The 27,835-nt window shown below is 50.6% G+C and overlaps 1 protein-coding gene across 1 annotated transcript in view; it reads left to right on the top strand.

Annotated features, from left to right (window-relative positions):
- The window catches only part of KCNK12 (potassium two pore domain channel subfamily K member 12), a 52,432-nt gene extending 41,089 nt beyond the window's left edge, over positions 1–11,343 (top strand). Inside the window, exon 2 of the mRNA XM_027072509.2 lies at positions 7,427–11,343. Coding sequence (XP_026928310.1) covers positions 7,427–8,328 — 902 coding nt within the window. The 3' untranslated portion in view covers positions 8,329–11,343. The remainder of the gene's footprint in view (positions 1–7,426) is intronic.
- The last annotated feature ends 16,492 nt before the right edge of the window (positions 11,344–27,835 follow it).

Raw genomic sequence — 27,835 nt, 5'->3', positions numbered from 1 at the left:
TCGGATTCATAAGTCACATTAACATAAGTGCTCTGAAAAGTCCTACCATAAATAAACATGTTGCCCTTACATTCACCTTTTTTTTTTTTTTTAATTTTAGGAATTCTCCTCTCCCCACCGCCATTAAGCATGTTTTATCATCTTAAGGAGCATGTTTTTTTTAATGTTTACTTATTTTTGAGAGAGACAGAGCATGAGCAGGGGAGGGGCAGAGAGAGAGGGAGACAGAGGATCCCAGCAGGCTCCGCACTGTCAGCGCAGAGCCGGATGCAGGGCTCAAACTCACCAACTGTGAGATCACGACCTGATCCGAAGTCGGAGGCTTAACCGACGGAGCCACCCAGGCTCACCTTGAGGAGCATACTTTGGCATAGTGTATTACAGTTTACAAAGAGAGTTCACATTGTGGGGGGGCGGGGGGGGTTTACGTTGTACAGATGAAATTGAGGCTTAGAGAAGTTAGTGGTAGCAATTTGCTTCACGCTTGGCTGATAGAGGCCACAACAGAGGTCATAACTTCCAGTTCAACTCTGGTTCTATTTCCTGGACACTGAGCTGCTCACCCAGGCCCTCAAACCATCACACCAGTTGGAGTATGTTTGGTGGCATGTAATGGAAGGTGTAAGCAGGCAAAAGGGTTTATGGGCTCAAGCAATGGGAAGGCTGGAAGTAGGTGGCGCAGCATGGCCAGTTTGATTTGACAGCTCACTGGGGCCATGAAGGCCCCATTTCTTTCTGGCTGCCTCCACTCAGCCTCCTGCAGTGTCAGCTTCATCTAAGGTTGGCCCCACCTCATGGCCACAGATGGCTGCCGACTACTCCTGGGGCCAGGGCAGCTCTAGAGTGAGAAATCTTTTAACCCGGGAACTATCAGAGAAACTCTTCTTTGAGCTGATTCACTTGAATGAAGTCACGTGTCCACTCCTACACCAATCTCTGTAGCCATAAAAGTGTCCTGCACTGATTGGTTTAGGCTTATCCATCCTTGAGCCAGTCATGGTAAGGGACTGGTAATCTCGATTGGCCTAGACTAACAGAGCCCACCCCTGATGCTTGGTCAGTTCTTCCAGTGGCCTGGCTGCCTCCTATAGGAGTTGGAGGTGGGAGGTGTTGTTAAGGAGACAGCCACAATATCCACAAGTGTTTTAGGCTGCTTGAAATTTAAATCAACAGAGCACCACAGTATACCCTTTAAATATCTTACAATTTTATGTATTAATTATACCTCAGTAAGCCAATTTTTTAAAGGAATTTAAATCAAAATATTTGAAATTGGGCAGATTCCAACCAGTAGGACATACAGGGCTACCTTATCACATTTTTTTCTAAAGAAAGGGCTTTAGCCCGCCTGCATCAGAATCATCTGAAAACATTTGCTAAAATGTAGATTCCTGGGCCCTTTTCATGACGCACTAAATAAACTTCTGGAGTGGGAATCTGCATTTTGTTAGCACCACATTCTAACTGAGCTAACCAGCCTCTGCTTTGGAATCTGCCCTTTAATCATTTTAATCATACATCTCAGTTGCTTGGATCAGCCCTGATTTATGGCTTTCCTGGTGTAATGATGATCAGTGCCCCTTTTACTCTCAAAAGTATACTGGATTGGACTATATCTTATATCTCCCCTGCTCTAAGTTGACACTGTAGAGCCAGCAGAAAATGTACTCCAGGTAAAGAGCGAAGACTCCCCAGCCTTCTGCCACAATGGAAAGGGCTTCAGAGTCAGCTCAGCCACTTACAAACGGAAACTCAGCCGGTACCTTCACCTCCCTTAGCTCGTGTCCTTATTAAAGCTGATGATGCCTCCCTCCCAGGGTGGTTGGGGGATCGGATGAGAGGACAAGTGTCCAGTGTCCAGCACGGACACTGCCAGCCAGGGGTACCCGATACAGATCAGTACGGGCCTCTCCATCTCAATTCCAGCCTCTTTGAGCTGAACTCCAGAGGCCCCGTCACCAGAGCCCCAATTGCAAAGGCGGCACCAGACAGGCTGTGGGAACGAGCTTCACAGTTTTTGTCAAAGTGGCATAATAAAGCCCCCAAGTGTCTGCTCTTTGCAAACGGGGATGGCAGATCAATTGTGGCATAAACAAAACAGCAGGCTTGGTGTGAACCTGGGGACAGATTATGCCTCTGCAGGGTGTGATTGGGGGAAGGAGGGGACTCTCAGGGTGCCTGGGGTTGCCTTTTTCTGGCTGAGGCTTTAAGGCCCCTCTCTGGAGCCAGCCTGGCTCCCCACAGATTGCCAGAGCTTGAGGGACTGCTACTCCACTCTGGGAAGCAGCACCAGGCACATACCCCACAGCCCTGACCCCAAGGCCTCAGTGCCCCCAGAGCTCTGAGCCTATCGGTGTCAATGGGGAAGGACAGTAAACTGCCACCTATCTCTTGGGCAGAGCAGACAGACAGTGTTGTGTGTAGAAAAGCAAAAGGAGGTGTCGTGGGCACAGAGCCAGACCTCAGGAATAGGGCTGGTGGGAGGGTGCTTGCATTGGGTGCTCTCTGTGCTGACAGAGAAACTCCTGACCTGCCTGTCCCCTTCCTTCTGGGCCGACAGTGCCACAGCCAGTCAAGCATTTGGCATCACTTTGGGCCTGTGGTCATGGCCATGACGAGACCCCAGAGCAAGTTCTGGCTCAGACTCTGTGGGGGCATCGGAGAAAAGCTTTGCCCTGGCCCAGGGGTGAGCCTGCAGAGCAGAGGAGTAGGTGAGTGCTAACCTCTAAGAAGGCAGCCCAGATACTCTGAGGGCAGGGATCGCATCTGTCTGGTTTTCCAACATACCCCGAGCCTAGCACGAAGTCGGCCAAGCTGTGTTTCTGAAGGAGTGAATGGGTGGATGTCCGTCTTCCTGTGGCGTATCTAGTGCTGTGGCCTTATGGGGGCCCTAGGATAAGGCCATAACCCTCTGGGGAGGGAGAATGGTCAGTGGGAAACATGTCACATTCTCAGCCCCGTCATGAAGGGAAGAGACAAATCCTCAACAGGGAACCCAGACTCTGGAGGGGGGCCAGGAATCCAGACATGGGGGAGTTTGGAGGAATCTGAGGCTGCTCCTGGTGGCCTGGCCTTTGACTCAGGGGGGGTAGGTCAGCTACGGGCAGTCCTGTGAGGACCCCAAGGGGCAGATGAGCCACCAGCCAGACTGTTAGCCAAAAGTACAGGCCCCCCTGTATGGCATGCCTCCTGCTGTCCCTAACCAAGCCCTGGGACATCTGGTTCTAAAGCCTTGCTTGTCTTAGCTGTGCCACAGGAGGGGTGATGCATCCACCTCAGTGGGAACGTTAAAGGAGGAGCCGTGGCCCCTCTCCCCGGCAATGGTCCAGGGAAAGAGAGCCACAGGGGACAGAGGACTCTTAGGGACACGAGTCATGACTCAGGGTCAGCCAGCCTCCCCAGAGGAAAGTGCTCTCTTGGCTGCCAGCCTTGGAGGACTGAAATGAGCTGTTACAGTTGGAAAGGAGTCCCTGCAGTGCTCTCAGAAGGCAGTTTGGGGTTGGTGGAAAGAACATGAGTTAGACAGCAAAAGACCTGGGTTTCAGGCACAGCTTCCCCACTCTGTGCTGTGAGGCCTTGACAACTACCTAACCCCTTGGTGAGTGGGGTGTCCCTCCCCCACAGCTGTGGCCAAGATGGAGCAAGGCGAGAAAGGACTGTGGGCTCGAGCTGGGGGCTTTGCTGCAGCAAGTGAATCCAGGTGGAACCAGTTTATCCAATGGCCTGACACAGAAGTGACCTTGTCTTCATCTGCTGTTAAGGAACTTCCCTTCGGATCCCTTCAGGTCTTGGGCAGATGCTAGAGTTTTCCAATCAGCCGTTTGTTTGTTTGTTTGTTTGTTTTTTGTTTTGTTTTTTTTAAGTACCATTAGTCTTAAAATTGAAACTCATTCTCAGATATCCAGTCCCATCTAAATCCAATATAAATCCAGTCTTCAAGTTCACTTCTAATCAAAGATCAGCTTCTCCCTCCAGCTCCAGGTCTGGCCCTCAGCTCAGGGGCCTGTGGGGGGAGGGCAGTCTGTTGGCTCGGTCTGACATCATTGGTGCCACTATAATCCTTTCTTACCTATTGCCCACTGTTAGAACAGACATACCCTTTCATGGGGCCTATCTATGGGTCTTTGGAGACCACCCACAGGGCCCACTGTTCTGCACCATTCCCTCAGTGGGGGCACCCTCTCCATCCTACCTCCTGGGAGTGCCTCCAATGCTGTCCCAGCACCCCATCTCCTAGCCTCTTATTGCTAGAGGCCCCTCCACCCAGCAGCAACCCTCTTGGGCAGAATGTCTTCAGACCTGGCTGCTTTCTGCACATCCACTTGATCCTGTCACTCTCACACAGCCTTGATGCAACAAGCATCTGAAGTGCAGACTGCTCCTCTCTTCCCACCTCTGTCTGTGTGGCCCACTCCAGTCAGCCTCTCACCCAGAGAACTCTCCAGCACAGCTTCAGACTCTAGGAGATACCTCTGACTCTCCCAGAACTCTCACTATACTCCATCCAGGGGCCCTGGATGGGCCTGCCTAGTTCTGCAGGTCAGCTAGCCTCTGGGAAGCGAGCTGCCAGCTCCCCTCTAGCTGCAGGCAAGGTGCTCTTGACTGCACCCCCATCACTTGGCCTGGGGGTAGGTGGAGGATGCCACAGCACCTCCTACTATGACAACCACTCTGCTACTTCATGACCATCTCCCGTTATCCCAGCCTTTCCATGTAGCCCAGGGCTGGGGGGTGCTAGTCACCAGACCCATTTTGATCTAGTAATTCTGCATAAATGCATCTAGAACTTCTCTTTCCAATAGGGGATAATGTGCCACGTGTCACTCTTAGCTTTGAGATTTCAGCTAAAAATCCTAAAGATTAGGAAAATCCCATTCAGTATTCTCTTAGGCAAATTAATTTTCCAGGCTCAGGACTTTCCATTTCTTCAGGAATCTAGCAAAGTGATCCCCTATTAGAGGTGCTGTTTTTCCTCAATGTGTAGAAGCAGTGTCAGGTAGAATGGTCTAAGACCAGGCTAGAAGCCAGGACATGTGTAAGGCATGTGTTCCCAACAAGCTATAGATCATGTCACTTCTGCCCCTGCTCCCTCACTTATACAGCGAGAGATCAAAATTAAGGTCCCTTACAGTTAACAATCTAGCAGGTTTAAAAATTTTTTTTAATGTTTATTTATTTTTGAGAGAGAGAGAGCCAGAGACAGAGCACGAGCGGGAGAGGGGCAGAGGGAGATGGAGACACAGAATCTGAAGCAGGCTTCAGGCTCTGAGCTGTCAGCACAGAGCCCGATGTGGGGCTTGAACTCAAGCTGTGAGATCATGACCTGAGCCAAAGTCGGAAACTCAACTGACAGAGCCACCCAGGTGCCCCATAGCAGTTTTTAAAAAAGTTTTTCTTATCATAAGAGTACCAACAAAAGTCACAAGGCACATGGTTAGACAATTATACAACACCCATGTAACCACTACCCAGATTAACATTTCTGGCACCCCAGAGGCCCTGTGTCCCCTCCCGTTTATTACCCCCTGCCATCCCCAGAGGAAACCCCAATTGTGACTTTTATTGAAATCACTTCCTTGATTTTCCTTATAATTTTACCAACCAAGAATGCGTCCGTAAAAAAATTACTATAGTTTGGTTTTGCCTGGTTTTGAATTTGAATTTTTTATAAATGGAATAATACAGAATGCATTCTGTGTTCAGCTTCTTTTTTGTGAGATTCATTCATATTATTACAAGTAGCTGTGGTTCATGCTTTCTCATTGCTGTAGAGTATTTCCTTGTAGGAACAGACTGACTTAGTTGTGGACAATTGGGTTATCGATCCAGGACTTTATATAAATGTGCACATGCAAACAAGCGTGCACACACACACACACGCACACACAAAAATACAAATACTCTCACTCCACATATAACCATATAGATTCAAAGCTGATTTCTTTATGAATTCAAGAACTTGGATTTGGCTTTGAAGTGTGGAAAAATCCGTTAAATTGCTTACACTGCTAATATGTTGTTGTTGTTTTTTTCACTCTCTTGTGGCCCAAATCTGAATCTAAGGATATAATCCATCTTCCTCAACATGGGTATTGTCATAGCTTTTCTCCTAAATTAAGTTATTAAGCATAAGATGAAGATCGTGGTCAGGCAATTGAGATTTCCTCCAGGGAATCTCAAGAATGATTAGCATAGAGGCTAAGGAATTACTGGAAAAAAATCTTTTACCTCTGGCTTTTTTAAGGAAATAGTAAACCAAGTGAGACACAAGTCTTCAGCACCCAGTTCCCAGGGCTGGCTTCACCCCACTAGCAGCACACAGGCAGCCCCTCTGACGTGGCACCTAAATTTAACAGGGATGCCCCTGAACTTTTGCTGCAGAGGTGGGAAAGGTGCCATGGTGCTGTTTGGACAGATGATCTATTTCCAGCTCAGACTCCGAGCGGCAGTGAATATTTGTGCAGAGATTAAACCCCCTTCCGAAACCAGAGTGGGTTATGGGTCCCACAGAGAGCCCACAGCCAGCTGAGCACGCAGGTGGGAGGGGAGAGCTGCCCGGGATGGCAAGGGCAGAGCACACTGGTGGGAAGCCAAGCCTTTGGCAGAAATCAAATGATAAAGAATCTCCCTTAAAGCCTGTGCTTTGAACAAGTGGACACGTTAAGGCTTAATTATGAACTAAAAGCAATAAATAGCTGCCCAGGCACAGAACAGGCCTCCCAGGACAAAAGTGACCCCAGACACATGGCAGCATAGGACCCCGCTGGGCCACCACCTTTGCCTTGGCCACAAGTCTGAGCAAGGGTGATGGTGGTCCTTGGATGAGAAAGACACCCAATGACACCCCATGGTAGAGCCAGCTCACTCCCTGAATGTTGTGGACTCATTCTCAAGCTTTTTGTCAGTTTCATAAACCCCCTTTTCAGAGACCATCACACATAGCCACCTGGACTGAACACACTGTACCTGGTCCCTAGTAATCCCAGATCAAATGAAGCCTTTATGGAATTGTGTCCTAAGGAGGCCCATGTGTGCCATTGGTTACATTAAAAAAAAAAAAAAACATTGAGGGGTGGGAGAGCAGGTGACATCTCTTTGTAGGCTTTGTAGGTATCTCAATGGTTTGCACCCATACAGTGGTTTCATTTCATGAGTCTTTATGGGTCCTTCCTAGTAACCATCCTGCCCACCCATCTTGATCCACAGACCCCAAGACGAGGAGCCACATCTCTGCCATCAGTTTAGGCGTTGCCCCAATCAGGAACCACGCCGCCAAGGGCGAGAAATGTCTAAGTACTGTTTCCCCTCCCCCGAGTGATGCCACTCGGTAGGAGCCGCGTCAACACCTATGTACGCCCGGCTCCCCCGCCCAGTGGGCACCACCTGCCCAGCCAGGACCTCGCTGACCCTTGCCCTGTCTCCACAGGTTTTGGCATGACCACCCCCGCGACGGTAGGCGGGAAGGCCTTCCTCATCGCCTACGGGCTGTTCGGCTGCGCCGGAACCATCCTGTTCTTCAACCTCTTCCTGGAGCGCATCATCTCTCTGCTGGCCTTCATCATGCGCGCCTGCAGGGAGCGCCAGTTGCGCCGCAGCGGCCTGCTGCCCGCCACCTTCCGCCGCGGCTCGGCGCTCTCGGAGGCCGACTGCCTGGCGGGCTGGAAGCCCTCGGTGTACCACGTGCTGCTGATCCTGGGCCTGTTCGCCGTGCTGCTGTCGTGCTGCGCCTCTGCCATGTACACCAGCGTGGAGGGCTGGGACTACGTGGACTCGCTCTACTTCTGCTTCGTCACCTTCAGCACCATCGGCTTCGGGGACTTGGTGAGCAGCCAGCACGCCGCCTACCGGAACCAGGGGCTCTACCGCCTGGGCAACTTCCTCTTCATCCTGCTCGGCGTGTGCTGCATCTACTCGCTCTTCAACGTCATCTCCATCCTCATCAAGCAGGTGCTCAACTGGATGCTGCGCAAGCTGAGCTGCCGCTGCTGCGCGCGCTGCTGCCCGGCGCCCGGCGCGCCCCTGGCCCGGCGCAACGCCATCACCCCGGGCTCCCGGCTGCGCCGCCGCCTGGCCGCGCTCGGCGCCGACCCCGCGGCCCGCGACAGCGACGCCGAGGGCCGCCGCCTGTCGGGCGAGCTCATCTCCATGCGCGACCTCACGGCCTCCAACAAGGTGTCGCTGGCGCTGCTGCAGAAGCAGCTGTCCGAGACGGCCAACGGCTACCCGCGCAGCGTGTGCGTCAACACGCGCCAGAACGGCTTCTCGGGCGGCGTAGGCGCGCTGGGCATCATGAACAACCGGCTGGCCGAGACCAGCGCCTCGAGGTAGACCGCCCGGCCGCGCCACGGACCCTCGGCGGGCTGGCGTGCCGCCGGCCGTGGTTTGCTTTCCTTCTCTCAGACGCTGGCGCTTTCTTAATCTTTATCCAATAAAATCAAACCAAAAAAAAAATTTTTTTTTTAAAGAAATACTATTTGGCCAGGCCTGATGTTATCCAGGGCAGGTTTTGGGGGAGCCTGTTTTCCTCGTGGGTCCCCTCGTGAAGAACGGTGGCCCCCAGCAGATTCTCCTCCAGGGTGAGAGAAAGTGGCACCTCAGACCCCCACCAGGTGCGTACCGCAGCCAGGAGAGGGCCATCCCTGGGTTTTGCGGACTGGCACTGAACCCCGTCCCCATGCACATAAGCAGCCGGCAACCCCAAAGCATATGGTGCAACTTCTCCTGGCTCTGAATTACCTCCGCAGCATTTAGAATCCTGGCCCAGCCTAGCAGCTTCCTTCTGGTCGTCAGAAGTGATGTAGTCACAGTTTTGACAGGTGGGGGTGGGGAGAGCCATATGTTGCCTACCGATGTATATAAATAGAACAGCCGCTACACACGGAGAATGGTGTAGTATTATGCAATGAGATGAAACATAGCACCAACTTGCGGACTGTGGCATTTCCCCGAGATTTAGAAATTGGGATGGTAAGGGGCTCAGCTGGCCTTTCTCAGCCTGGAGTTAGTGCACTTAGCACACAGGGCAGCTACTTCCAATGCCGAAAACCCAGAGTGGACGGCAGGGCAGGGAGCAGGGGAGCACTAGAGCTGTAGGAGCCCTGCTTTGCTTCAGCCAGCTGATCTTCGAGGCTCCAGGCACATCTCAGAACCCCCCAACCCTCCTTTCTCTCACCAGCGCTGTCCTTGGGAATGCTTTTCATTACTAACCAGGAATGTCTGAGTCTTCTCAGACGAGATCTTGCTTTGTTGGTGTGGATTTTGTTTCTTAACTCCCGTTGAGCAGTTCGTTTTTCCCCTTTTAGAGAACCTGAGGGTGCAGAGTGCAGTCCCCAGAACCCCTTTCTCCTCCTCTCTGAGTCAGGGCTCTGCAGGACCGGGCTCTGCCTCACCAGAAAGCAACCATGATGCAAATGTTAGAGAACCTGGCTCCAGAGCCCATAATGTTTGGTGGACAGATCCCATTCTAAACCCTGTTTGGCCCCCACTGACAATCAAGTGGATTTTTCTCCACGCACAGTCTGTATTGGAGGTGGAGGAAGGCAGGAGGTAGGGAGCTGATGGAATGGGTGGATGGAAGCGGTTTTAGAGTTAAAGTTTTGCTTGGGATGATCCTTAAGCTGAGGGACGCCCTCTTCTGCATAGAGGTCACTGAACTGAAGGAAGGTCAGATGCTGCCTTCATCGAAAGGCTGGGGGTCTTGGACTATAAATGAATAATGCTCTTTCAGCCCATTTTCCTCATCTGAAAAGAAGGTCCCAAGGACAAATGCAACAGAAACAATGTGACACACCAATATATACAGCTTCTGATAGGAAGTCTTACTTCTAAGACTCCTAAAGCACCAGGACACCTCACACTGTCTGCCTGAGAGGCATGGAAAGCCGTGAAATCTGCACCCCCTGGCCTCCAAGGAAGCATATGTGCCTGGAACACACACACACACACACACACACACACACACACACACACACACACACACACACAGCATTAAGAGTCATGCTTGAATGTCAGCCTCCCCTTTCTCCTTCCCGTTCATGACAAGAAGGGGAAAATGCATTGGGATCTGAATGATTCTCTAGCTACTTCGGGTAGCTAATTTCTAACTCAGATTAGGATTGGGACTTAAACACAGCTCCTAATCTGAGGGTAAACCAGTGACAAAGAGCAGCCAGGAGAGAGGACAGTCTTGCTAGATCCTGAAGGGTAGGCTTCCAGAGAGGATTCGCCATGACTGTCACTCAGGTCCGCTGGTGAGCACCCCACCCCTGCCCCACCTGAGCCGTGGCTTTAGTCCCACTGCAGTGACTGCACACTCAGAGGCACAAGTGCTCTAGGTCAAGGCCCTCTCACAGGATCTAGAAGTAAAGTGTCATGTTTATCCCTCCAAATGAAGGAAAGCTGAAAAGGCATCCAATTAGAGGTGTCACCCAGGCAACGAGCAATAACTTGGGGATCTGAAGCATACAGAGGGGGTGAGAGATCCCCATGATAGAGGCATCTAGATCATGAGGACTTAATAACAGGCAAAACAGAAGCCAACCCAGAGGAAGTGAGCCCCAGCAACGGCACAGGAAGCTTAAGACCTAGCTATCGAGGTTCTTTGAGCTAGACAGGCCAAAGACGTGTCCAAGCCATCCCCCTGACCAGTGCTCAGGACTGCACAGAACCATGTCTCTGCAGGAGGAGCAGGACCTGCCTACAGAGAAGAAGAACTCAAGACCTTCCTTGGCAGTCTTCTCTGTCAGGAGTGCTTCCTAAAGTCTATCCTAAATTGCTCATGCTGCAGCCTTAGCTGTTTTCACTTCTTCTCCTATGTTCTGCCTTTGGAAGGAGACCATTGTAAGCAGCTTGAGCAAGCTGCTGAAGGAGCCTTAAGCATGGCTTATGGGGGCCGGGAAGAGAGCCTCCCCTCTCACCAACCTCCCAGAGAAACACCAGCCTCCAGCATACTAAGGTAGCTCAGGATCCAGGGGCATGCTCATATTTTTGCCCATGTTCCCCTAGTCCCCCACCCAAATTCAGTATGTCATTGTCCTTCACTTCAGGCCAGAGGGCTCAGTGCTCCAAATGCCAGGGGCTGCTTCTCTGGAAAAGCTGGGCTCCCAAAATTAGGGGGATTGATGGAGCCTAGACCCATACCTACAGACTTATGTGGCATCCTGCTTGAGGGTGAGCCCTGAGAACCAGGACCGGGGTCCTACCATCATTTCAGGAATAGTGACACTGATAGGGACCCCTTTCTTTGGTGCAGGTTCTTCTGAACCTCAGGCCCCATAATAAAGGGCTCCCCATTTGCTTAGATACTGTGGCCCATCCCACCATGCAGGACTCTCCAGTTTGACCCAAAGTCACCTTAGGCCCCTACTCACCCCTCCCAGGCTGGGGCTTATGGGGCCCTAAGCAGCCCTTGACACCCACTGTGGCCACACAGAGGCCAGGATCTTAGTGAGCAGCTGGGACTTCTCAGAGATGAGCAGGCAAATAAAGAAGCCACCCTTGATGTCCTTGCTTGCTAATAAGGCCAGGTGGTCAGGCTCTTCTGTCCTTTGATTGAAGCCAGAGCCTCTGGGCCTGGAGAAGGAGTCAGAAGGCTCAGGTAGTGTCATGCCCTCAGTTTGTGGAAAATGCCAGTCAGTCCTGGGCATTTGTCCAGGAGCTTCACACATCACAGCATCATGTGCACCTACATGCACTCATACACCAGCCTTACAAAGAGCTACTAGCCCCTTCCCCCAAGGAAAAATCCCAGTCTAGATCACGTTGAGAAGAAAGATTCCCCATTTTTAACTCCCTGGAGATCTACTAGGGCCTGGAAAATTCCTCTCCTCCTTGGGGGAGTTTCACGTACACTTTGCATGAATTTGAATCTGTGTTTTACATAGAAGCCAGCGTCCAAACCCAAGCCAAACCCTGGAAAATAGCTGCTAAATTTACAGCAGGGCTCCTCCATCCCTGTGGCCTCCTAGCAAATGCCCTCTTCCTGTGTGCTTTGGGGGTGAGGGTGGCTGAGCCCTCACAGCCGAAGGAGAAGCTTCTGGGGAGCTGAGGCATATGGAAGTCCACAGAGGTGGAGACCGCAGGAGCTGTGGGCCAGGTGGTTCCGTCTTACTGTAATTTCTTACATTCTTAACAAAAAGCACAATTCCACACACACACTGTCTGGAAAGCACATCCAGACAGACTGCTTAGGGCCTTTCTGAGTCCAGAAGAGGCGCTGGGGCTTCTCTGTCGCAGGGGTTGTTGTACAGCGAGCTCATCGCGGTGCCGGTGCCACTGAAGGCTGCACACTCTGTGGGGGTTAGGCGGGGAGAGGGGAGGCGGGGGGAAGGGCTGCTGGAACCATTCCCGACCCAGGGCAGGCTCCTCAGCATGGACTCGGGGCCTGGACTCTTGCCCCTGGGGCAGGCCTAGCACTTTCAGGCACCTCGTTAAGCTCTGAGAAGCGATGAGATTTCTGTACTAACCTGGCCCAAGACCCTCTTCCCCTCTCTTTCAGCCTCTTCCTCCTCTCTCCCCTCCCTAGGGAAGCTCCACCTTGCTTTACAAATCATTTTCTATGCTACTGTGTTCTCTCAGGAGGGGGTTAGAGCATGCGGGGTGAGCCTGCAGGGTTTCTTAAACAATACATTTATTTTTCTGAGCAGTAACTCCAAGACAGGAGTTGAAGGGTGTTTAAATTAACGATGAATAAAATGCAGCCTGCCACCTCTTTGAGCTGTTTGCGGTCTGTCTGTCAGAGTCTCCTGCCTCCCCACCTCCCTGATCACACCTCTTCTCAGGGGGCCCCAGGAGACCTGTTTCTTGGATGCAGGCCCTAGCAGCAGCTCCCTGGGGAAGTTACTCAGCAAAACAACAGTGACATCCATCTGGAGGGTGGGGGGCACCAAAGGATCTCGCAGGCAACTGGGCTGAATTGGGCCAGTGTCCAAGGGCCAGGTCTGGAAGGAAGACAGGCACAGAAGACATTGGCCTCATTGTGGCAGGGGCTTTCAACCCTTGTGGTGCGCCAGATTCTCCAAAGAACACTTGAGAAGATACTGATACCCAGGACCCACCCCACCTCTGCCCCCCACCCTCATCCCCTCACTCCCAAGATTTGTTCAGGAACGCTGAACGGCAGCTTCCAGTTTTGGAAGCTGCCCAGGTGCTCCTAATGGACATCCAGGGCCTTGAACCCACACTCTAAACACAGAGCACTCTCGTCACGGTGTGGAAAGTGCACTCACTTGGAAGCTAGGAAGTCTGAATTCTCGTTCTGCCTCAGGCAGTCACTGTGCTGGCTCAGATCCTCAGTCTCCCCATCTCTAAAATGGTTAGATAATGATATTGTGCCCCCCCCCCCCACACACACACCTCTCAGGAGTCTTCTAAAAACTCAATGAGAGGTTGAGAACTCTGAAAAGTATAAGCTCACCATAAACACAAGGTGTCACCCTGAGAGGGACCAGGCAGTCCCCACTGCTTCTGCAGTGCCAGCTGGGGAAGGAGGTCCCATCTAGATGATTGCTTCTGGCCTCTGCAAACCTTGCCTTTTTGGCACCACCTTAATCAGCATATTAGTGCAAAGTCCACAGCCTCATGGAGGTCATCTTTTTCCCTCAGGGTGCCTTCCCTAGAGATGAGAAGTAGTTGACAGGTCCCTCAAGGATGGGTCCCGTCCCCCTCAATCTACAAAATCACTCTCTCCCCCTACCCCAAAAGTTTCACAGACTGTAGTGTGACACAGTGTACTATTTTCTATTCTGTTTTGTTTTAATGCTGGTCAAAGCTATTACATTGATTTCCTGATGAATCACACTCAGCAGTTTGAAAAAACACTGGCCTACAGTGTTTCTGGAATGAAAGCTTCCTATCACCCTGCTTCCAGCTGAGACCCATTAGCTAACTGTGGTAGTGGAGGAGCCCAGCAAGCCTCCTTTCTCTCTGGACCCCATGCCCCAGCTGCATAATCTGCTCAGGCAGGTGATTTAGCTGCACAAAGGAGTCCTTGCCTTCCTTCCAAGTTGGAGGCCTATGATTCCTCTGACGTTTTAGACCCCCAGGCAGCCATGCCCAATGGACTGCCAACCCTCTCCCTTCTGTGGTAGGTTACCCTTCAGTTCGCCTAAGAAGAAAAGGAGCTTACATTTATCAAGCCAGGCCCTTGCATATTTATCTCACTATCCCCTACCTCCCCTAGGAATTTGGTATTTCCCCCCATTTTGTCCTGGGTCAGAGAGTTAAGTGACTTGTCTAGTTTAGGGCCAGCCCCCCGCCTCGTCATATTAGGGGCTGGAGAGACAAGGGTGAAAAGGATAGCACAGCCCTCACCATCCGGGAGACCAGGCCCCGCAGTATGGCAGGATGGGAGCCACACATCCACGGGGCAGTCCGGGCTGTGGGAGTGCCCAGGGGGAAGCAGCCAGCTCTTCATCCAGGTGGAGAAGGCCCCCAGAGGCAGGGTGTCCAAGGTGAGCATGCTGATGAGGGACAGAAGTGAGCCAGGCAGGGGGAGTGGCAAGTGAGGGACCAGGGAGGGGAAGTGGGTGGGAACCAGGGAGGGGAAGTGATCTCTTGGCTGGAAGAACTGGAGTGTGGGCAAAGCAAATTACTCCCTGGCCCCTTCCTACTCCATTTTCAAGGAAACGGTCAGTGGAATCACTTAACCAGAGGCTATGAATGCTCCCTTCTGCCCTGTTGCTGCCTCTCTGGCTGCCTGCCAGCAGACCTCTTGCTCTCACTGAGGCTCCTCTTCCACATCAGCAAAGTGAGGGCTGGCCCTTGGGCTCTGTCACTGCGGCTCAGGAGAGGAGGGGAGGGGGGAGAAATGCAAGTGTCCATGAGAATTCCTTCAAGAACCATACTTAGCAAACATCTGCCAAGTGGCTAACCCAACATGGACAATTTATGCCAGCTCTTTCTCCATGGGCTGTGCTAAGCAGGACTGGCCATCTGGATGCAGGATGGAAGGAAATGTGCCCACTGAAGGCTGGCCAGCTTCCTGCCGAAAGCTGCAGCTTCCACACACATTCCCAACCCTGTGAGAACCTCTGTGAGCTTCAGGTCACCGTTTCCATGTGTCTCTGCTTCCTCCAGGACAAATATAGGACCATTCTCTAGAGTTTTGCTGTTCAAGGCAGTGCCCACTAGCCACACACAGCTATTTAAATTTAAATGAATTTAAAATTAAATTTTAATTAAATTACAAATTCAGCTCTTCAGTTGCAGGAGCCACATTTCAAGTGTTCAATACTCACATGTGGCTAACAGCTACCACATTGGACGGCACAGCTAAAAACTATTTCTGTCACTGCAGCAAGGGCTATTACAAAGGATGGCTCTAGGTAGCTCTGGGTCAGAGAGCTTGAACTCCAGGGCCACCCTGGGATGGGGGGTGGTATTTATCAAAATCTCAGTGGTCAATTAGGAGCACCTGAGTAGCTCAGTAGGTTGAGCGTCTGACTTTGGCTCAGGTCATGATCTCATGGTTCATGAGTTCGAGCCCCGCGCCAGGCTCTGGGCTGACAGCTCAGAGCCTGAAGCCCGCTTCAGATTCTGTGTCTCCCTCTGTCTGCCCCTCCAGTGCTTGCACTTGGTCTCTCGCGTTGTCTCAAAAATGAATAAACATTAAAAAAAATTTTTTTTAAATCTCGGCGGCCAATTAACACCCAAGTTTATAGACCTTTGCTACCTATACTCCATCATCTCTGTTTCTCCAGATCCAGAATGTTCTTAAAGTCCTTCTGCTCATAATCAGGTCACAATCCTACTAAGTTTCACTCAGTAAGCACATACCCACAGTTTGAGTGCTGCCTGAAGGGGAGGGTTTAGGGGTGTTGAGAAGGCCCATCAAAGTAGATTTTGGAGCCTTTCCTTTTGTCTGCCCAGAATGCTCTCCTGTCCCTTTCTTCTGGGACCGATATCCCTGTCCTTCCTTTTGAAAAACCTGCCCCACCTCCCTGTGGTCTAGCGGACTTATCAATCATAGGGTGCCTCCTGTGTTAATTAGGAATGTGTTTGGCTGCAATTAACAGAAAATCCAACAGAGAGGAACAAAGAGACAGAAATAGGGTTTTATTTGATGTTTGCCAGAGGTCTGGGAGCAGGTGCCATAGTAAGGCAGTAAGGCCAGCTCGCCTTCTCTCCCGCTCACCATCTTCAGCATGTTGGCTTTAGTCCTCATGCTGATCACCTCAGGTGCCGGAGGCAGCCACACCTCCAAGTTTCATGTCTATGTTACCACCAGCAGGCAGTAGGAAGGGCGACTTCCTGGTAAGTGGCTTGCCCAGGCCTTCCTGGGGAGTTTCTGCTGGCATCTCATTGACCAGAAGAGTGTCACATGTTCACCATCACCTACAAGGGAGGCCAGGAGCCAGAACAATCCTCTTTATAGGAGCATGGCAAGGGTGAGAGCCTTTGGATGGTAAGGAGTGAGACCACCTACATACTGGACCTGGCATCCTCCCTCTAGGCTGGATCACCCATGGTTCCACATCCTCACTGGTATAAGGGAGGGCACAACGCCGCAGGCCAGGGGAGCACCCCACTGGCTTTACAAGGATCGGGTGTGATGGAGTGGCCCTTTCTTCTTTTAAATTACAAGCTAGGCCTGGTGCACCAGTCAAGGCAAAGTTAATGCAGTAGAATGCAGTCCACCTGGTTTAAGCATAACACATTTATTATAGGTGGTAAACTCTGACCTGGCCACCTAGGTCACTGACACTGACTCAGTGATGCTGCAGGGCACTGCTGCCATAGCCCCCAGGCAGGGTCTTATGTGCTTGGGAGAGACACTTGGGCACCAGAATCCTAAGACGGGCACCACAAGCAGCCAGGAGGCCCTGTCCAACCCTCCGTGCTTACACAACTGACAGACCCAGTCAGCATCACTAGGAGACTTTGCTTTCCTGCTGTGGGACACAGAGAGAATTTGCAATCTTTTAAAAAAAGACCTACTCCATTTCCCCTCCCCAAACTTCATCTGAACAGCCCTCCCAGACCCTTTCCTCGATCAGGTTTTCTGCTTGGCTGTAAAACTTATTCATTCTATTTTTAGTCTCCGATGGGCTTTACTTTGTATTTACCCTGGGCTAGCAAACAGCCTGTACATCACTGGGAAAGCCAAAAAGGCTCTCAAGACAGACACACCCAGAGAGCCAGGGCACTAAGGGGGTTGCTACATCTCCTATGATCGGGGAAGCAGCTGTTTTCATAAAGGCCACCATGATGAAGAAGCCACTCCAGAAAAATCAGACAGACCCCCTTGCCAGCAGCAAACAGCAGAGGCCCAGGCTCTACCTCCAATCTGCCTTTCAAATCTTGTCCAAATGCATCTAACATGCAGAATCCACATCTCATCCGATTGGTAGCTGCAAGAGAGTCTGGGGAATATAGCTTTCAGCTTTCTAGGCTCTGCAGTATAGGACAGCCCTCTAGAAGGAGGGTGGGATAGGTGCTGAGTGCCAGTCTACTGCATCCTGCCTGCAGGGGTGGTCAGGAGGTAATTGTCCTCCCTCTCTGCAGGAAGAGAGCGGAAAATCACTATGCAAAGGGAAGAAGAGGCAGCCCAGCTGCGCTCCCCAACGCTGGTGCCTACAGTTCTTCCTCCAAATCTGGGAGCCTTCTCAGCTTTCTTCCCATGAGGGTGAGCCAATAATTTTCCCCTTCGTCTACGGGCTGAATTAGGTTATCCTGCAACTGAAAAAATGTGAGCTAACATTGTCCCTACACCTAAGCTAACTCCTTCCTTGCTCTTGGACAACTGGAATGCCATCTGTAGCAATAGCAACTTTCATGGGAAAGTTCAGTCTTGGAATGCAGACATCTCCGGGACAGGGAGTACAATGACATATTCACACTAAAGTGTAAATGACCAGTAGCAGAGCCTCTTCCAAGACCAGGTTCTGATGGAGCAGGAGAGGAAAGCCTTGGCTCCTGGCAGATGGAGAAGGGAATCCTACAAATCAGATAAAGGCCACAGTAAAGGCCATTTGAGAACATCATGGAGCCACCTTGCTGACTTTGGGCTTCAGAGGACTGAAGCTGAATGTATGCCCCAACTAACACTCCTTCCCTTAGAAAACAAAGTTCTGGAAGTACCTGGGTGGCTAAGTTGGTTAAGCATCTCTCTTTTTTTTTAATGTTTATTTATTTTTGAGAGAGAGACAGAGTGTGAGCTTGGGGGGGAGGGGGCAGAGAGAGAGGGAGACACAGAATCTAGGGCAGGCTGATAGCTCAGAGCCTGACGCAAGACTCCAACTCACAAACCGTGGTGAGATCATGACCTGAGCCGATGTCGGATGCTTAACCGACTGAGCCACCCAGGTGTCCCCAAGCATCCGACTCTTGATTTTGGCTCAGGTCATGATCTCATGGTTGTGAGTTTGAGCTCCGCGTTGTTGTGCTGATAGCACGAAGCCTGCCTGGGTTTCTCTCTCTTCCTCTCCTTCTGCCCCTCCTCTGCATGCTCTGTCGAGAGAGAGAGAGAGAGAGAGAGAGAGAGAGAGAGAGAGAGAGAGAGAGAGGCAAATTTCCAGCCATTCCTCGTTACATTTCTAACAATGCTATCTCCAGTGTTGACTTAATGTTTCTGTGACAGGGTCTCTGCCAGCCCAGCTTCTAATACTATTAACCAAATGCTCCAAGTGCAAGAGTCTCTCAGTCAGTCTCCTTCTTCCATGTTCCACCTTCTCTAGATTCTCTCCAGAGCCTCCAGAGCCTGGGGCAAGAGGGCTGTAGGGAGATTTCTACTGGCTAGAGAGCATCTCTGTTCCAGAAATTGGGAACATCTGCCCCTCCACAGCCCACTTCTCACCTCATCTCACCCTCCCCAGTAAGAGATTTCTCTTGCCATTGGTTAAAAGTCAAAATAATAAAACGGGGAGGATTTTATTATTATGGCAATTTTATTCATCCTAAACAAGCTAACAGGAATAATGCAAAAGCACTGGAGGCGGAATCAAGCATTCTGGCCCGGAGACATCTTAGGGAGCAGCTTTTTCCTGGGTGTCACAGCCCTGCAACCCCTGCCCCTGACAGCATCAAAGCCCCACTGCTCCCACAGCCTCAGCGCAGTGAGCACCCCATCCTCTCTGCACCACACCTGCGGGGCCTGTGTGCGGGCTCCAGGCTGGGCTCACATCAGGCTGTTCCACTGTCAGTGATACAAGAGCTTCACTCCTGCTGTGCAAACCAGATCCCAGTGCCCCCTTAAAAGGCAGTGGTGACATAAGCCACCTGGTCACAGAAGGAGCAAGCAGAGCATCACTGGCATCTCATTCCCCACTCCAGCTCACCCACTGCACACCCGGGAAGCCAGTGACACAAGGAAGGGGGAGCCACAAGAACCGCGCCCGAACTGCAGAGGCTGCACTGGCCACCCTTAGCCACGGTTTGGCTTGCCCTCCTGCGTTGCAGATCAGGAGGCTGGCTGGAGAAGGGAAGTGACTTCCCAGGCCTCCTGGTTGTATTCTAGGCTTCTCAGCCTAGAATAGAAGCAGAGCTGCCTCTGAGATGAGATTTCAGGACATCTCTCCCTCGTTCACCACTTAAAGAAAAATAACACTGCCCACCAGCTTCTTAGAGCTGAGCATCAGTAAGACCACATGCTCTAGGGCCTTTGAAAGAAACACGGGGCTCAGGTCCCCTTTCGTTGGGGGTCCTTGAGACCACCCTCAGGTTCAATGAAGGGTTCACAGTTGTGGCTTATTACAGAGAAAGGGTATAGATTCAAGTCAGCAAAGGAAAGAAGAGAGAGCAGAATCCTGGAGAAACCAACTGCAAGCACCCAGTGGTCCTCCCCAGTGGGATTACATGGAGGGCATGTATTCTCCCAGTAATGATGTGAGACATGTAAAGTCTTGCCAGCAAGGGAAGCTCCCCTGAGCTTTAATGTCTAGGGTTTTTATTGGGGGTGGGGGGTCAGCCCCACAGCCATGGAGCACCCGCATAACTGACCGTAGCTACTCACAATTCAGCCCCTCCAGAGATCAAACTGATACGGCATTGGCCAGGGCCCCAGGTGAACAGACAGGTGTTGACCATGAATCATGTTGCAAGCGTATACTATCTGTCATAACACAAGGGCTCAGGTGTACAAGGACACTTCTATAAGGCAAGATCTTCCAGGGGCTCAGACGTTATTTCCCAGGAGCAGGTCAAGGGCCAGTTCTTCGGTATGTGTATGGTGCAAGCACCCCAGGCCTGCTGGTTGACCCTCTCCTGCACATGCCTGTGCTCAGGCCCGGTTCTTCACTGATAGGCAGCCTCTGCCTCTCTGGGTCATGCCAGCAGAGGCCAGTGGCCAAAGTGGGCAAGGAGAACAGTGGAACATAGCTGCCCTTGGCTCCCTGCCTCCCCAGCAGAATCAGCCCAGACCCCAGCCCCAAAGACTCTTTCTCCTGAACAGGGACCTCAGGGGCTGATGCGTTCTCCTTGGTGGCCATTCAGTTGTCCCCCTGTGTCTGTCAGTGGTGACCTTCGCTACCCTGTGGAAGCCTATGTCTTATCCCTTCTACCTGCTGATGCCCTGCAGTGAGTGGGGGGCCAACACATGTCTCACCCATGACTACTGTTGACACCCCTCTACTGTATCACTTTCACACACATCTCATTTTCTACTCTTTTGGGGGTTGGGGGTTCTCTCCCAAACAATGTTATAGTTCCTAAGACTATTTTCAAAAGGGGTCTGGCTGACTCTTTTTCCTATAGCCCTGTTGCTCAAGAAGCCAGGGACAAGCAGGGTCAAAGGGCACCCATAGGGCCCTACCTAGAACCCTAACCAAAAGCGCCTCTCCCCCTAGCATCACAAGGTCCAGGACAAGGGCCTCCAGTCTTTTCAACCTCATGGGGACTTTCTTCTCTACCTCATCAACTCCCTGATGGAGGGGAGGGGGCAATCTCTTCATCCACCTGGGACATGTGTTCCAGGAGCCAATCACCCACTCCAAAGGCCACAAGGCCACCCTGTACAATATGCGCCAATACAGCCTGGGCCTACCAGAGCTGTCAGGTAAGCAAACGAGTCCCCCCAGGGATGCAATAAAGCGGCATTATAACAACCCCAAAAGATGACATACATGAAAAAATAATGTGTACTATTAAAGGCCTTATGAATAAAAATGATTAGTCTTCTTTGACTGACAAACTTTTTTCTCCACAATATGATCTTGAAGCATAAATAACCAGGGAGAAAGGAGATACTGTGGTTTCCACTTAGACTCGCTTGCCAGTAAATGACTGATAACAGAAGCCTTGCAGAGGGTGGTTTATGGCAAAGCTTAAGGAAGAAATAGTAGGCCTCCCTGGTACCTCAAGGAAGGGGGTGGGAAGAGGGGCTTATGGGGAGTTCACAAAAGCGGAGTAGCTTCATGGTTTGTCAGAAGCTCAGAAGCCCCACCTCAAAGAGGACAGAGCAATGAGGGCAACTGAACAAGGGGTGGGCCTGCTGAGGGAAGTCCTGCCCCTCACCACACAAGACAGGGCATCTGTGAGGGACAGGCCCACTCAGTTTGGTGGGGATAGGTTTTGGAACCAGGATGCTTCCTCAGGGCAGACCACCATCAGGCAGGGAAGTTACACAGAGGATTCAATCTCCAGAACAAAACCCACAGTGTAGGCTCCCAAACCCTGCTGCCTGTTGGCTCCCAGCCCTGTCTTCTTTGATAATAACATCAGCAGAGCCAGGGCTGGCCAACACTGTTCCGGGGCAGCCCCCGGCTCCTGGAATGAAGCCTCCTCTCTCTCCTCCTCTGAGGCTGCCATTCAGGTGACATTTGCTCTTAGCTTTTACACTCCGCAGTAGGCACTGAGAAGGGTACAGTCTGCTGCCTAGCGGGGAAGGCAGGGCTGGGGGACACAGAAGGGGAGAAGGCCATCTGTCCCAGCATACAGCATTGTAGGACAGGTATGCTGAGGATATGGCCACACCTGTCCTGACTCCTCTGAAACCAAAGAGGGGAGCAGTCTTCTGGGGCTGACACTTGAGTCACCCAGGCCCTGGGGAGGCCAGCTGCTCCCTCAGCCCCCACAGCAGACCCTCAGTCAGGCCCAAATCCACTCCACATTAATCTGCATTCACATAATTTCAGGGTCAGCGTACTGACTAAACAACACCGTAAAAGTCAACTTTTGGTGCCTGCTTGGTGCTGGATTGAGTTTTACAGTGTGGTGGGTTTTCCATTCAGACTGGTCTAGATGAGGGTCCCATTAAGCAAATTCTGGAACCCTCTGAACATCAAACACCTTGAAACGAGAAAACAAACCCATCTAACTGCATTGATGGAAGGAATTGGAATGGTTATAAAGTGCCAAATGCAGTATCTAGCAAGGACAGAGACATACAATGGATATCAGTTCCCCTTCTCCATCCCCTCCTCAATCCACAAGTTCTACTTTTCCTATAGGAAAGGAGCCACCCATCCTTCCATCCATCCACCCACCATGTATTTATATTACATCATATATTGAGCACCTTCCACATACAAACCACTGCAAGTTGCCACAGAAGTAAATATAGGGATGTACCATCTAAAGGCAAAAATTAAACATTAAGGCCAGACGTAAATAACTTGGCAGAAAGGGAAGAGTGTCATGAGGGAGGTACAGAAAAAGTGCTGGGAGATGAAACATTCCCAGGCCTCTCTTCAAGCTCCAATAGGAAGCAATTGGCAGGATTACATATTGTTTAATAAAACACTTCTTTCTCTAATGGAGACCACCAGGACAGGTTTTTTTCCCCCTTTTTTTCCCTTCCCAAGGAAGAAGCCTCGAATTCTAATTATCCTAACCTAAGCAATGGCTTTGTCTTGCTTTTCATTTTACTCTTTTCATCTCTTAGTTGCTCCACTGAGGACAATGTACACAGCCCAGATTCCTTCCAAGATCTTAATTGAACCCTCCATGAGGGATTCTGAAACCAGCAAAATGAGCTAAATGAGAAGGTGATCGATATGTTAAAGACAGCTGCCTCAGGCCTGATGGTCCCTCCGCAGCAGGGCGCAAGTGAGTGGGTGGCTCAGCATCAGCAGCCAACCTCCACCCCCTTAGACACCTCTCCCCACAAAGGGAGTCTGGCCCATACCTAAGTCCTCAACCCCAGGAAGAATTAGAGAGAAAGTATCTTGCTATAAAAGTGCCCAATAAACAGCCTGGAGATGCATTTCTCAAACATGAAAGAGGAAAATGTGACACATTTTGTTGCCACAGTGAGAAAGAAGGACCCATCAGCATGATAAATCAAACACTCAGAAATCTCAGCAGACCACTACTCACCCTGCAGGTGGAATCTGAGTGCAAGATCTCTACAAAGTCGCTGAGGAGCCAACATGGCCGCCAACCCTGCCAGCCAAGCACGTTTGGGCAAAGTCCCCCAGCTCTCAAATCTCTGTGTCCTGCTTGGTGCAGGGGGAGTGCAGCAGCTGGTTTCATTCTGACAGTGCTCTTCGGTGAGCACTCGGGGGCAGGAGGTATGGGGGGAAGCCATCCTTCCATCACTCAGCTCAGTGACCTCTAGCAAGTAACTTCCCTTTTCAGAGCCTCCATTTCTGCATCCGTATCAATTATAGGCTTGTGTGCAGAGTGCATGGCACAGACTGGGTGCTCATTGGCTTTAGTTCCTTTCCTCTAGACCTTTGTTGTCCATGCTCAGTTCCCCTCAGCCTAGGTCAGGGTCTCCCTGGGTCCCCCAGCTAAGGCCTTGAGTAACACCTCTGATGCCTTAGGCTGATTTCCACTTGGAAACCAACACAGGCTCAGTAGCTTTTGGCTTCTAGAAAGTGATTTCCTCAAACCCTTCCTCATTTCACTACACCACCAGCCAGAAATTCACACTCCCATTCAGCATTCCTTTACAAGATTTCAGAATCATTTTTCCAGCTCTGGCCTTTGTGAGTTCAGGGATTTTAGCTCTTTGTGTCTCGACACAAGACACTTTTTTTTTTCCCCCATTAGAGGCCATCATTGCTCATACAGGTCCTTTGTGGGAATGAGAAGGAGGCGGCCCTCCGAGCAGACAAAGCCTGGGCCAGGGCACAGTGCAGCCAAGGCTGGCATACATCCCACTCAGCCACCAGCTGGCCGCCCTGAAGCAAGGCACAGAGCACAGCAGAGCCCTGCTCCTGTTCCTTCCATTTCCTCCTTCTCCTCCTGCTCCTCCTCTTCCCCGTCACTGCCACCACCGCCACCACCACCAGTCAGCAGCAGCTGATTGTTACTGAGGGCTTGAGACCAGCAGACACTGCTCAGTTTTTCTCCTGCCATATCTCTTCAAATCCTTGCCTCCTGTAAGGAAGTGTATGGACATGCTGTTCTCAGCCCAGCACCCCTTCTTCACTCCTTTGGGTCAACATGCTCCCCATTTCCTCTAGGGAACATGTCCTCCCCAAGGCAGGGAAAGGGGTGAAGCTAGACAGCAGGAGCCAGCCCAGGCAAAGCTGAGAGCAGGAAGCAGCTAGGCTGGACACAAAGGGAAGACTGAATTGTGTGTGGTAAGGAGAACTGGCCTGAGACATTCAAAGTGGTGAAAGTGCTCCAGGAACTCGGTCCTTCGGCTGCCTGGATGAGTAGGGAGCATTTGGGACCAGAACAGCAGAGATACGGAAGCTCCACAAGAGGAACCAGAGAGGGTAAAAGCTACATGTGGAGTGGAAGCAACTCAGCTTCAGGCCAAGGAGGCTGGGACTTTTCTTACTTGGCCATTGGGCTGCCAGGGCCCAGGTGGGATATACAAGAGGACATCTTAAAGCTAATAAGAAGCTGAGTCCCCAGGGCTCCCAGGAGGTGGTTCCCTCTCTGAGCTGTCACCTGGGACCTCACCAAGTGTGACTGCAGAACCTGGGCAGGAGTCATCATGGGACTAGCTCTGGGGGGCACTGTGATGCCCCTATAAGCTCACCAAATGTTCCCACCCATGTAGATGGAATTGCCCTCTAATCCCTGAGAGACTTGGAGGGAGGGCTGCCTGGGAAACCATGAGGCCAGCTGAGGACAAATAGGAGTCTACTTCATGTAAGAAGGAACCAAGAGACAGGCACGGATTGATTTCAAGCAGTCTAAAAGACAGTGTCCTCAAGAAAGCCACAAATATCTACTGAGAAAAGTCAGAAGAAAAAAGAAACGGCCTCAAAAAAAAAACAAAAAACAAAAAACAAAAAACAAAACCAAACCTATGAGGTGACCCTGGGCCTGGGCTTCTGGGCTTCTCTGTCAGCAAGATTCTGGGAAGGCAGGAATTTGGCCAATGACTGTGTAAATCCCAAACCGGCCATTCTTCCCCTGGAATTTGCTCTCCCGTTAGGTGTCCTTGAAGCACGATTTCTTCCCCAAGGGGAGGACGGTATTTACAGCACTGCCCTTTAGAAATATGACACAACTCCTAGAAAAAAGAAACTGTTCTTTCTTCCAGCTCATTTATGTTCTGGCTCCTCAGTTCTCTACACCAAGCGAAAAACTGGTGAGGGTGTGTGGGAGAGAAAAGGATCATCTTAATAAGTATTATCGTCTTCCAAAAGTCTATAAACAAGGTATAAGAACAGTAATTACCACTTAAACCTGGTGCTCAAAAATCAGTCCAGGTGCATTATTTCCAGCTAACTTAATCAATCCCAAGATGAGGGGAGGAGAGAAACAATTTCTGAATACGTAAAAATGTATTATCCATTTCTGTCTTCTTAGTGACCCCGTGGGATGAGGCTTTGCCTTGAATTCAGTGTTTGATGGAGTTCTGTGGTGGGAGGCGCCGCCTAAGGGTCAGGAGGCCCACCATCCAGGAAGCTCTGCCACCAACCAGCCATGAGACCCGGGGCCCATCACCCCAACTCTGCATGCTGGCTTCAACACTCTACCAGTCTGTTCTGTGCAGGGTCATTTTGTTCCAGCCAAGCCGATGTCCAAGTCCTCCACAACCCTTCATGACAGCCCAGAGGGTGAGGTATATACACTGGGGCACACCAGAGTCCAGGCTCAAAGGTGTCAATAATAATCCAGGTCCCCCCAGAGTTCCTACTCCGTGCATAGGTGTTTCCTAAAAACGTACTCTATGCCTACTGTGTTCAGAACTGGGGTCAAGACAGACAAAGTCCTGAGTTTGTAGGTTAGTTGGATTCAGTGGAAACAGGATTACGGAACAGAGTGGAGTCCAAAGAAGTTATTACATGGGAAACAGAAGGAAAGAACTGAAGCCAAATGATGCTTTGAGAGGAAATAAATATTAAAGGTGGGGCTACGAAGATGGTGGGCAGAAGCAGAAACATAAACACCAAATTAAAAATCCCTTGCCATGCCCAAAATGCACTTTACAGAATGAATTTTGCTCAATTGCCCTTTGGGGGGGGGGGGGGGGCAAACAGCTAAAAGACAGCATTTCCCAGCCCCCTCAGCATGGGCATGTGACTCAGTTCCAGCCGAGAAGATGCTAGTGAAAGCAATGCGTACAAATTCCATGTTTCCTTAAAGCTAGGAAGAACATCCTTACAAGCTCTTCCTTCCTGCTGCTTGAAATGTGGGTGCAATGGCTGGAGCCCTGGTCGTATCTTGGGCCATGAGGGGACCTTGAGAAGAGAAGCTGCACACGGCGGAGAAACAAGCTCAAGGGATCCAGGGTCCCTGATGTCTGCAGAGCCACCTACATTTACCTAGACTTCCTACCTCTGAATTTCTTTTACATGAAAGAAAGTTTTTAAAACTTTATAGTTTTAAAAACTACATAGTTTTTAAAAAAGAAATTGGGGGCGCCTGGGTGGCGCAGTCGGTTAAGCGTCCGACTTCAGCCAGGTCACGATCTCGCGGTCCGTGAGTTCGAGCCCCGCGTCGGGCTCTGGGCTGATGGCTCAAGAGCCTAGAGCCTGTTTCCGATTCTGTGTCTCCCTCTCTCTCTGCCCCTCCCCCGTTCATGCTCTGTCTCTCTCTGTCCCAAAAATAAATAAACGTTGAAAAAAATAAAATAAAATAAAATAAAATAAAATGAAATTGTATTATCATGAGGTTCATAATAGAAAACTGCAGTCCCTTTCTCAGTACTGCCCTGTTCATTGTCCAGAGGTAGCCACTCTCAGCTCCTGGAATCTGGTGGCATTTGTCTCCACATTTTATAATAACATGCTTACACTGCTACTTCTTTATTTTGCAACTTTAGACATTATCTTACAGAAAGAGTGGCGGATTTATGCTCTTAAAATACATGGGGTTTTTTTTATACTATTTTTCTTAAATTGCTTGTTTATTATAACTGAATAAAATTCATAGTTGAAGTGGGCATTACTCTATCATATTTACTTTTTTAAAATTGAGTCTTGATATCTCCAGAGTTCATAATCCAAGCCGCCTTGCTTCTTTTTCTTTGTTGCTATTATTAATTGAACCCCATACTCCTCCACTATACTCAGACTCAGCAGGTCCACCCTTCCAGGGATTCCTGTCGCCCAGCTGATTGGTGTCTGGATTTGCTTCAAGCTACTATTTTTCCTTATTTTTTTAATGTTTTTTTAAATTTATTTTTGAGAAAGAGAGAGAGGCAGACATAGAATTCAAAGCAGGCTTCTTGCTGTCAGCAGAGCCCGACGTGGGGCTCAAACACATGAACTGTCAGATCATGACCTGAGGGGAAGTCAGACGCTTAACCAACTGAGCGACCACGCACCCCTCAAGCTACTATTTTTCAATCATGAAGGTTACTTAAGTCAGAGCCAATTCCAAAGGTTACAGCCTGCTTTATCTCCTCACCCCCCACTCGCCCCAAAGCCTGGACTTAAGCTCATGGAGACTTGGAGGTGCTGTTTTGATCCAGACACCTCGCCTTTCCTTTCACAGGTAACCAGACATCCTCCCCCATCCTACCTGCTTAGAATTCACTGGGTCTTTT

Source organism: Acinonyx jubatus, chromosome A3 (assembly GCF_027475565.1).
Source record: "Acinonyx jubatus isolate Ajub_Pintada_27869175 chromosome A3, VMU_Ajub_asm_v1.0, whole genome shotgun sequence".
Taxonomy (NCBI): Eukaryota; Metazoa; Chordata; class Mammalia; order Carnivora; family Felidae; genus Acinonyx; species Acinonyx jubatus.
The sequence above is the reverse complement of the archived record's forward strand: the minus strand, read 5'-3'. Positions and strand labels throughout refer to the sequence as shown.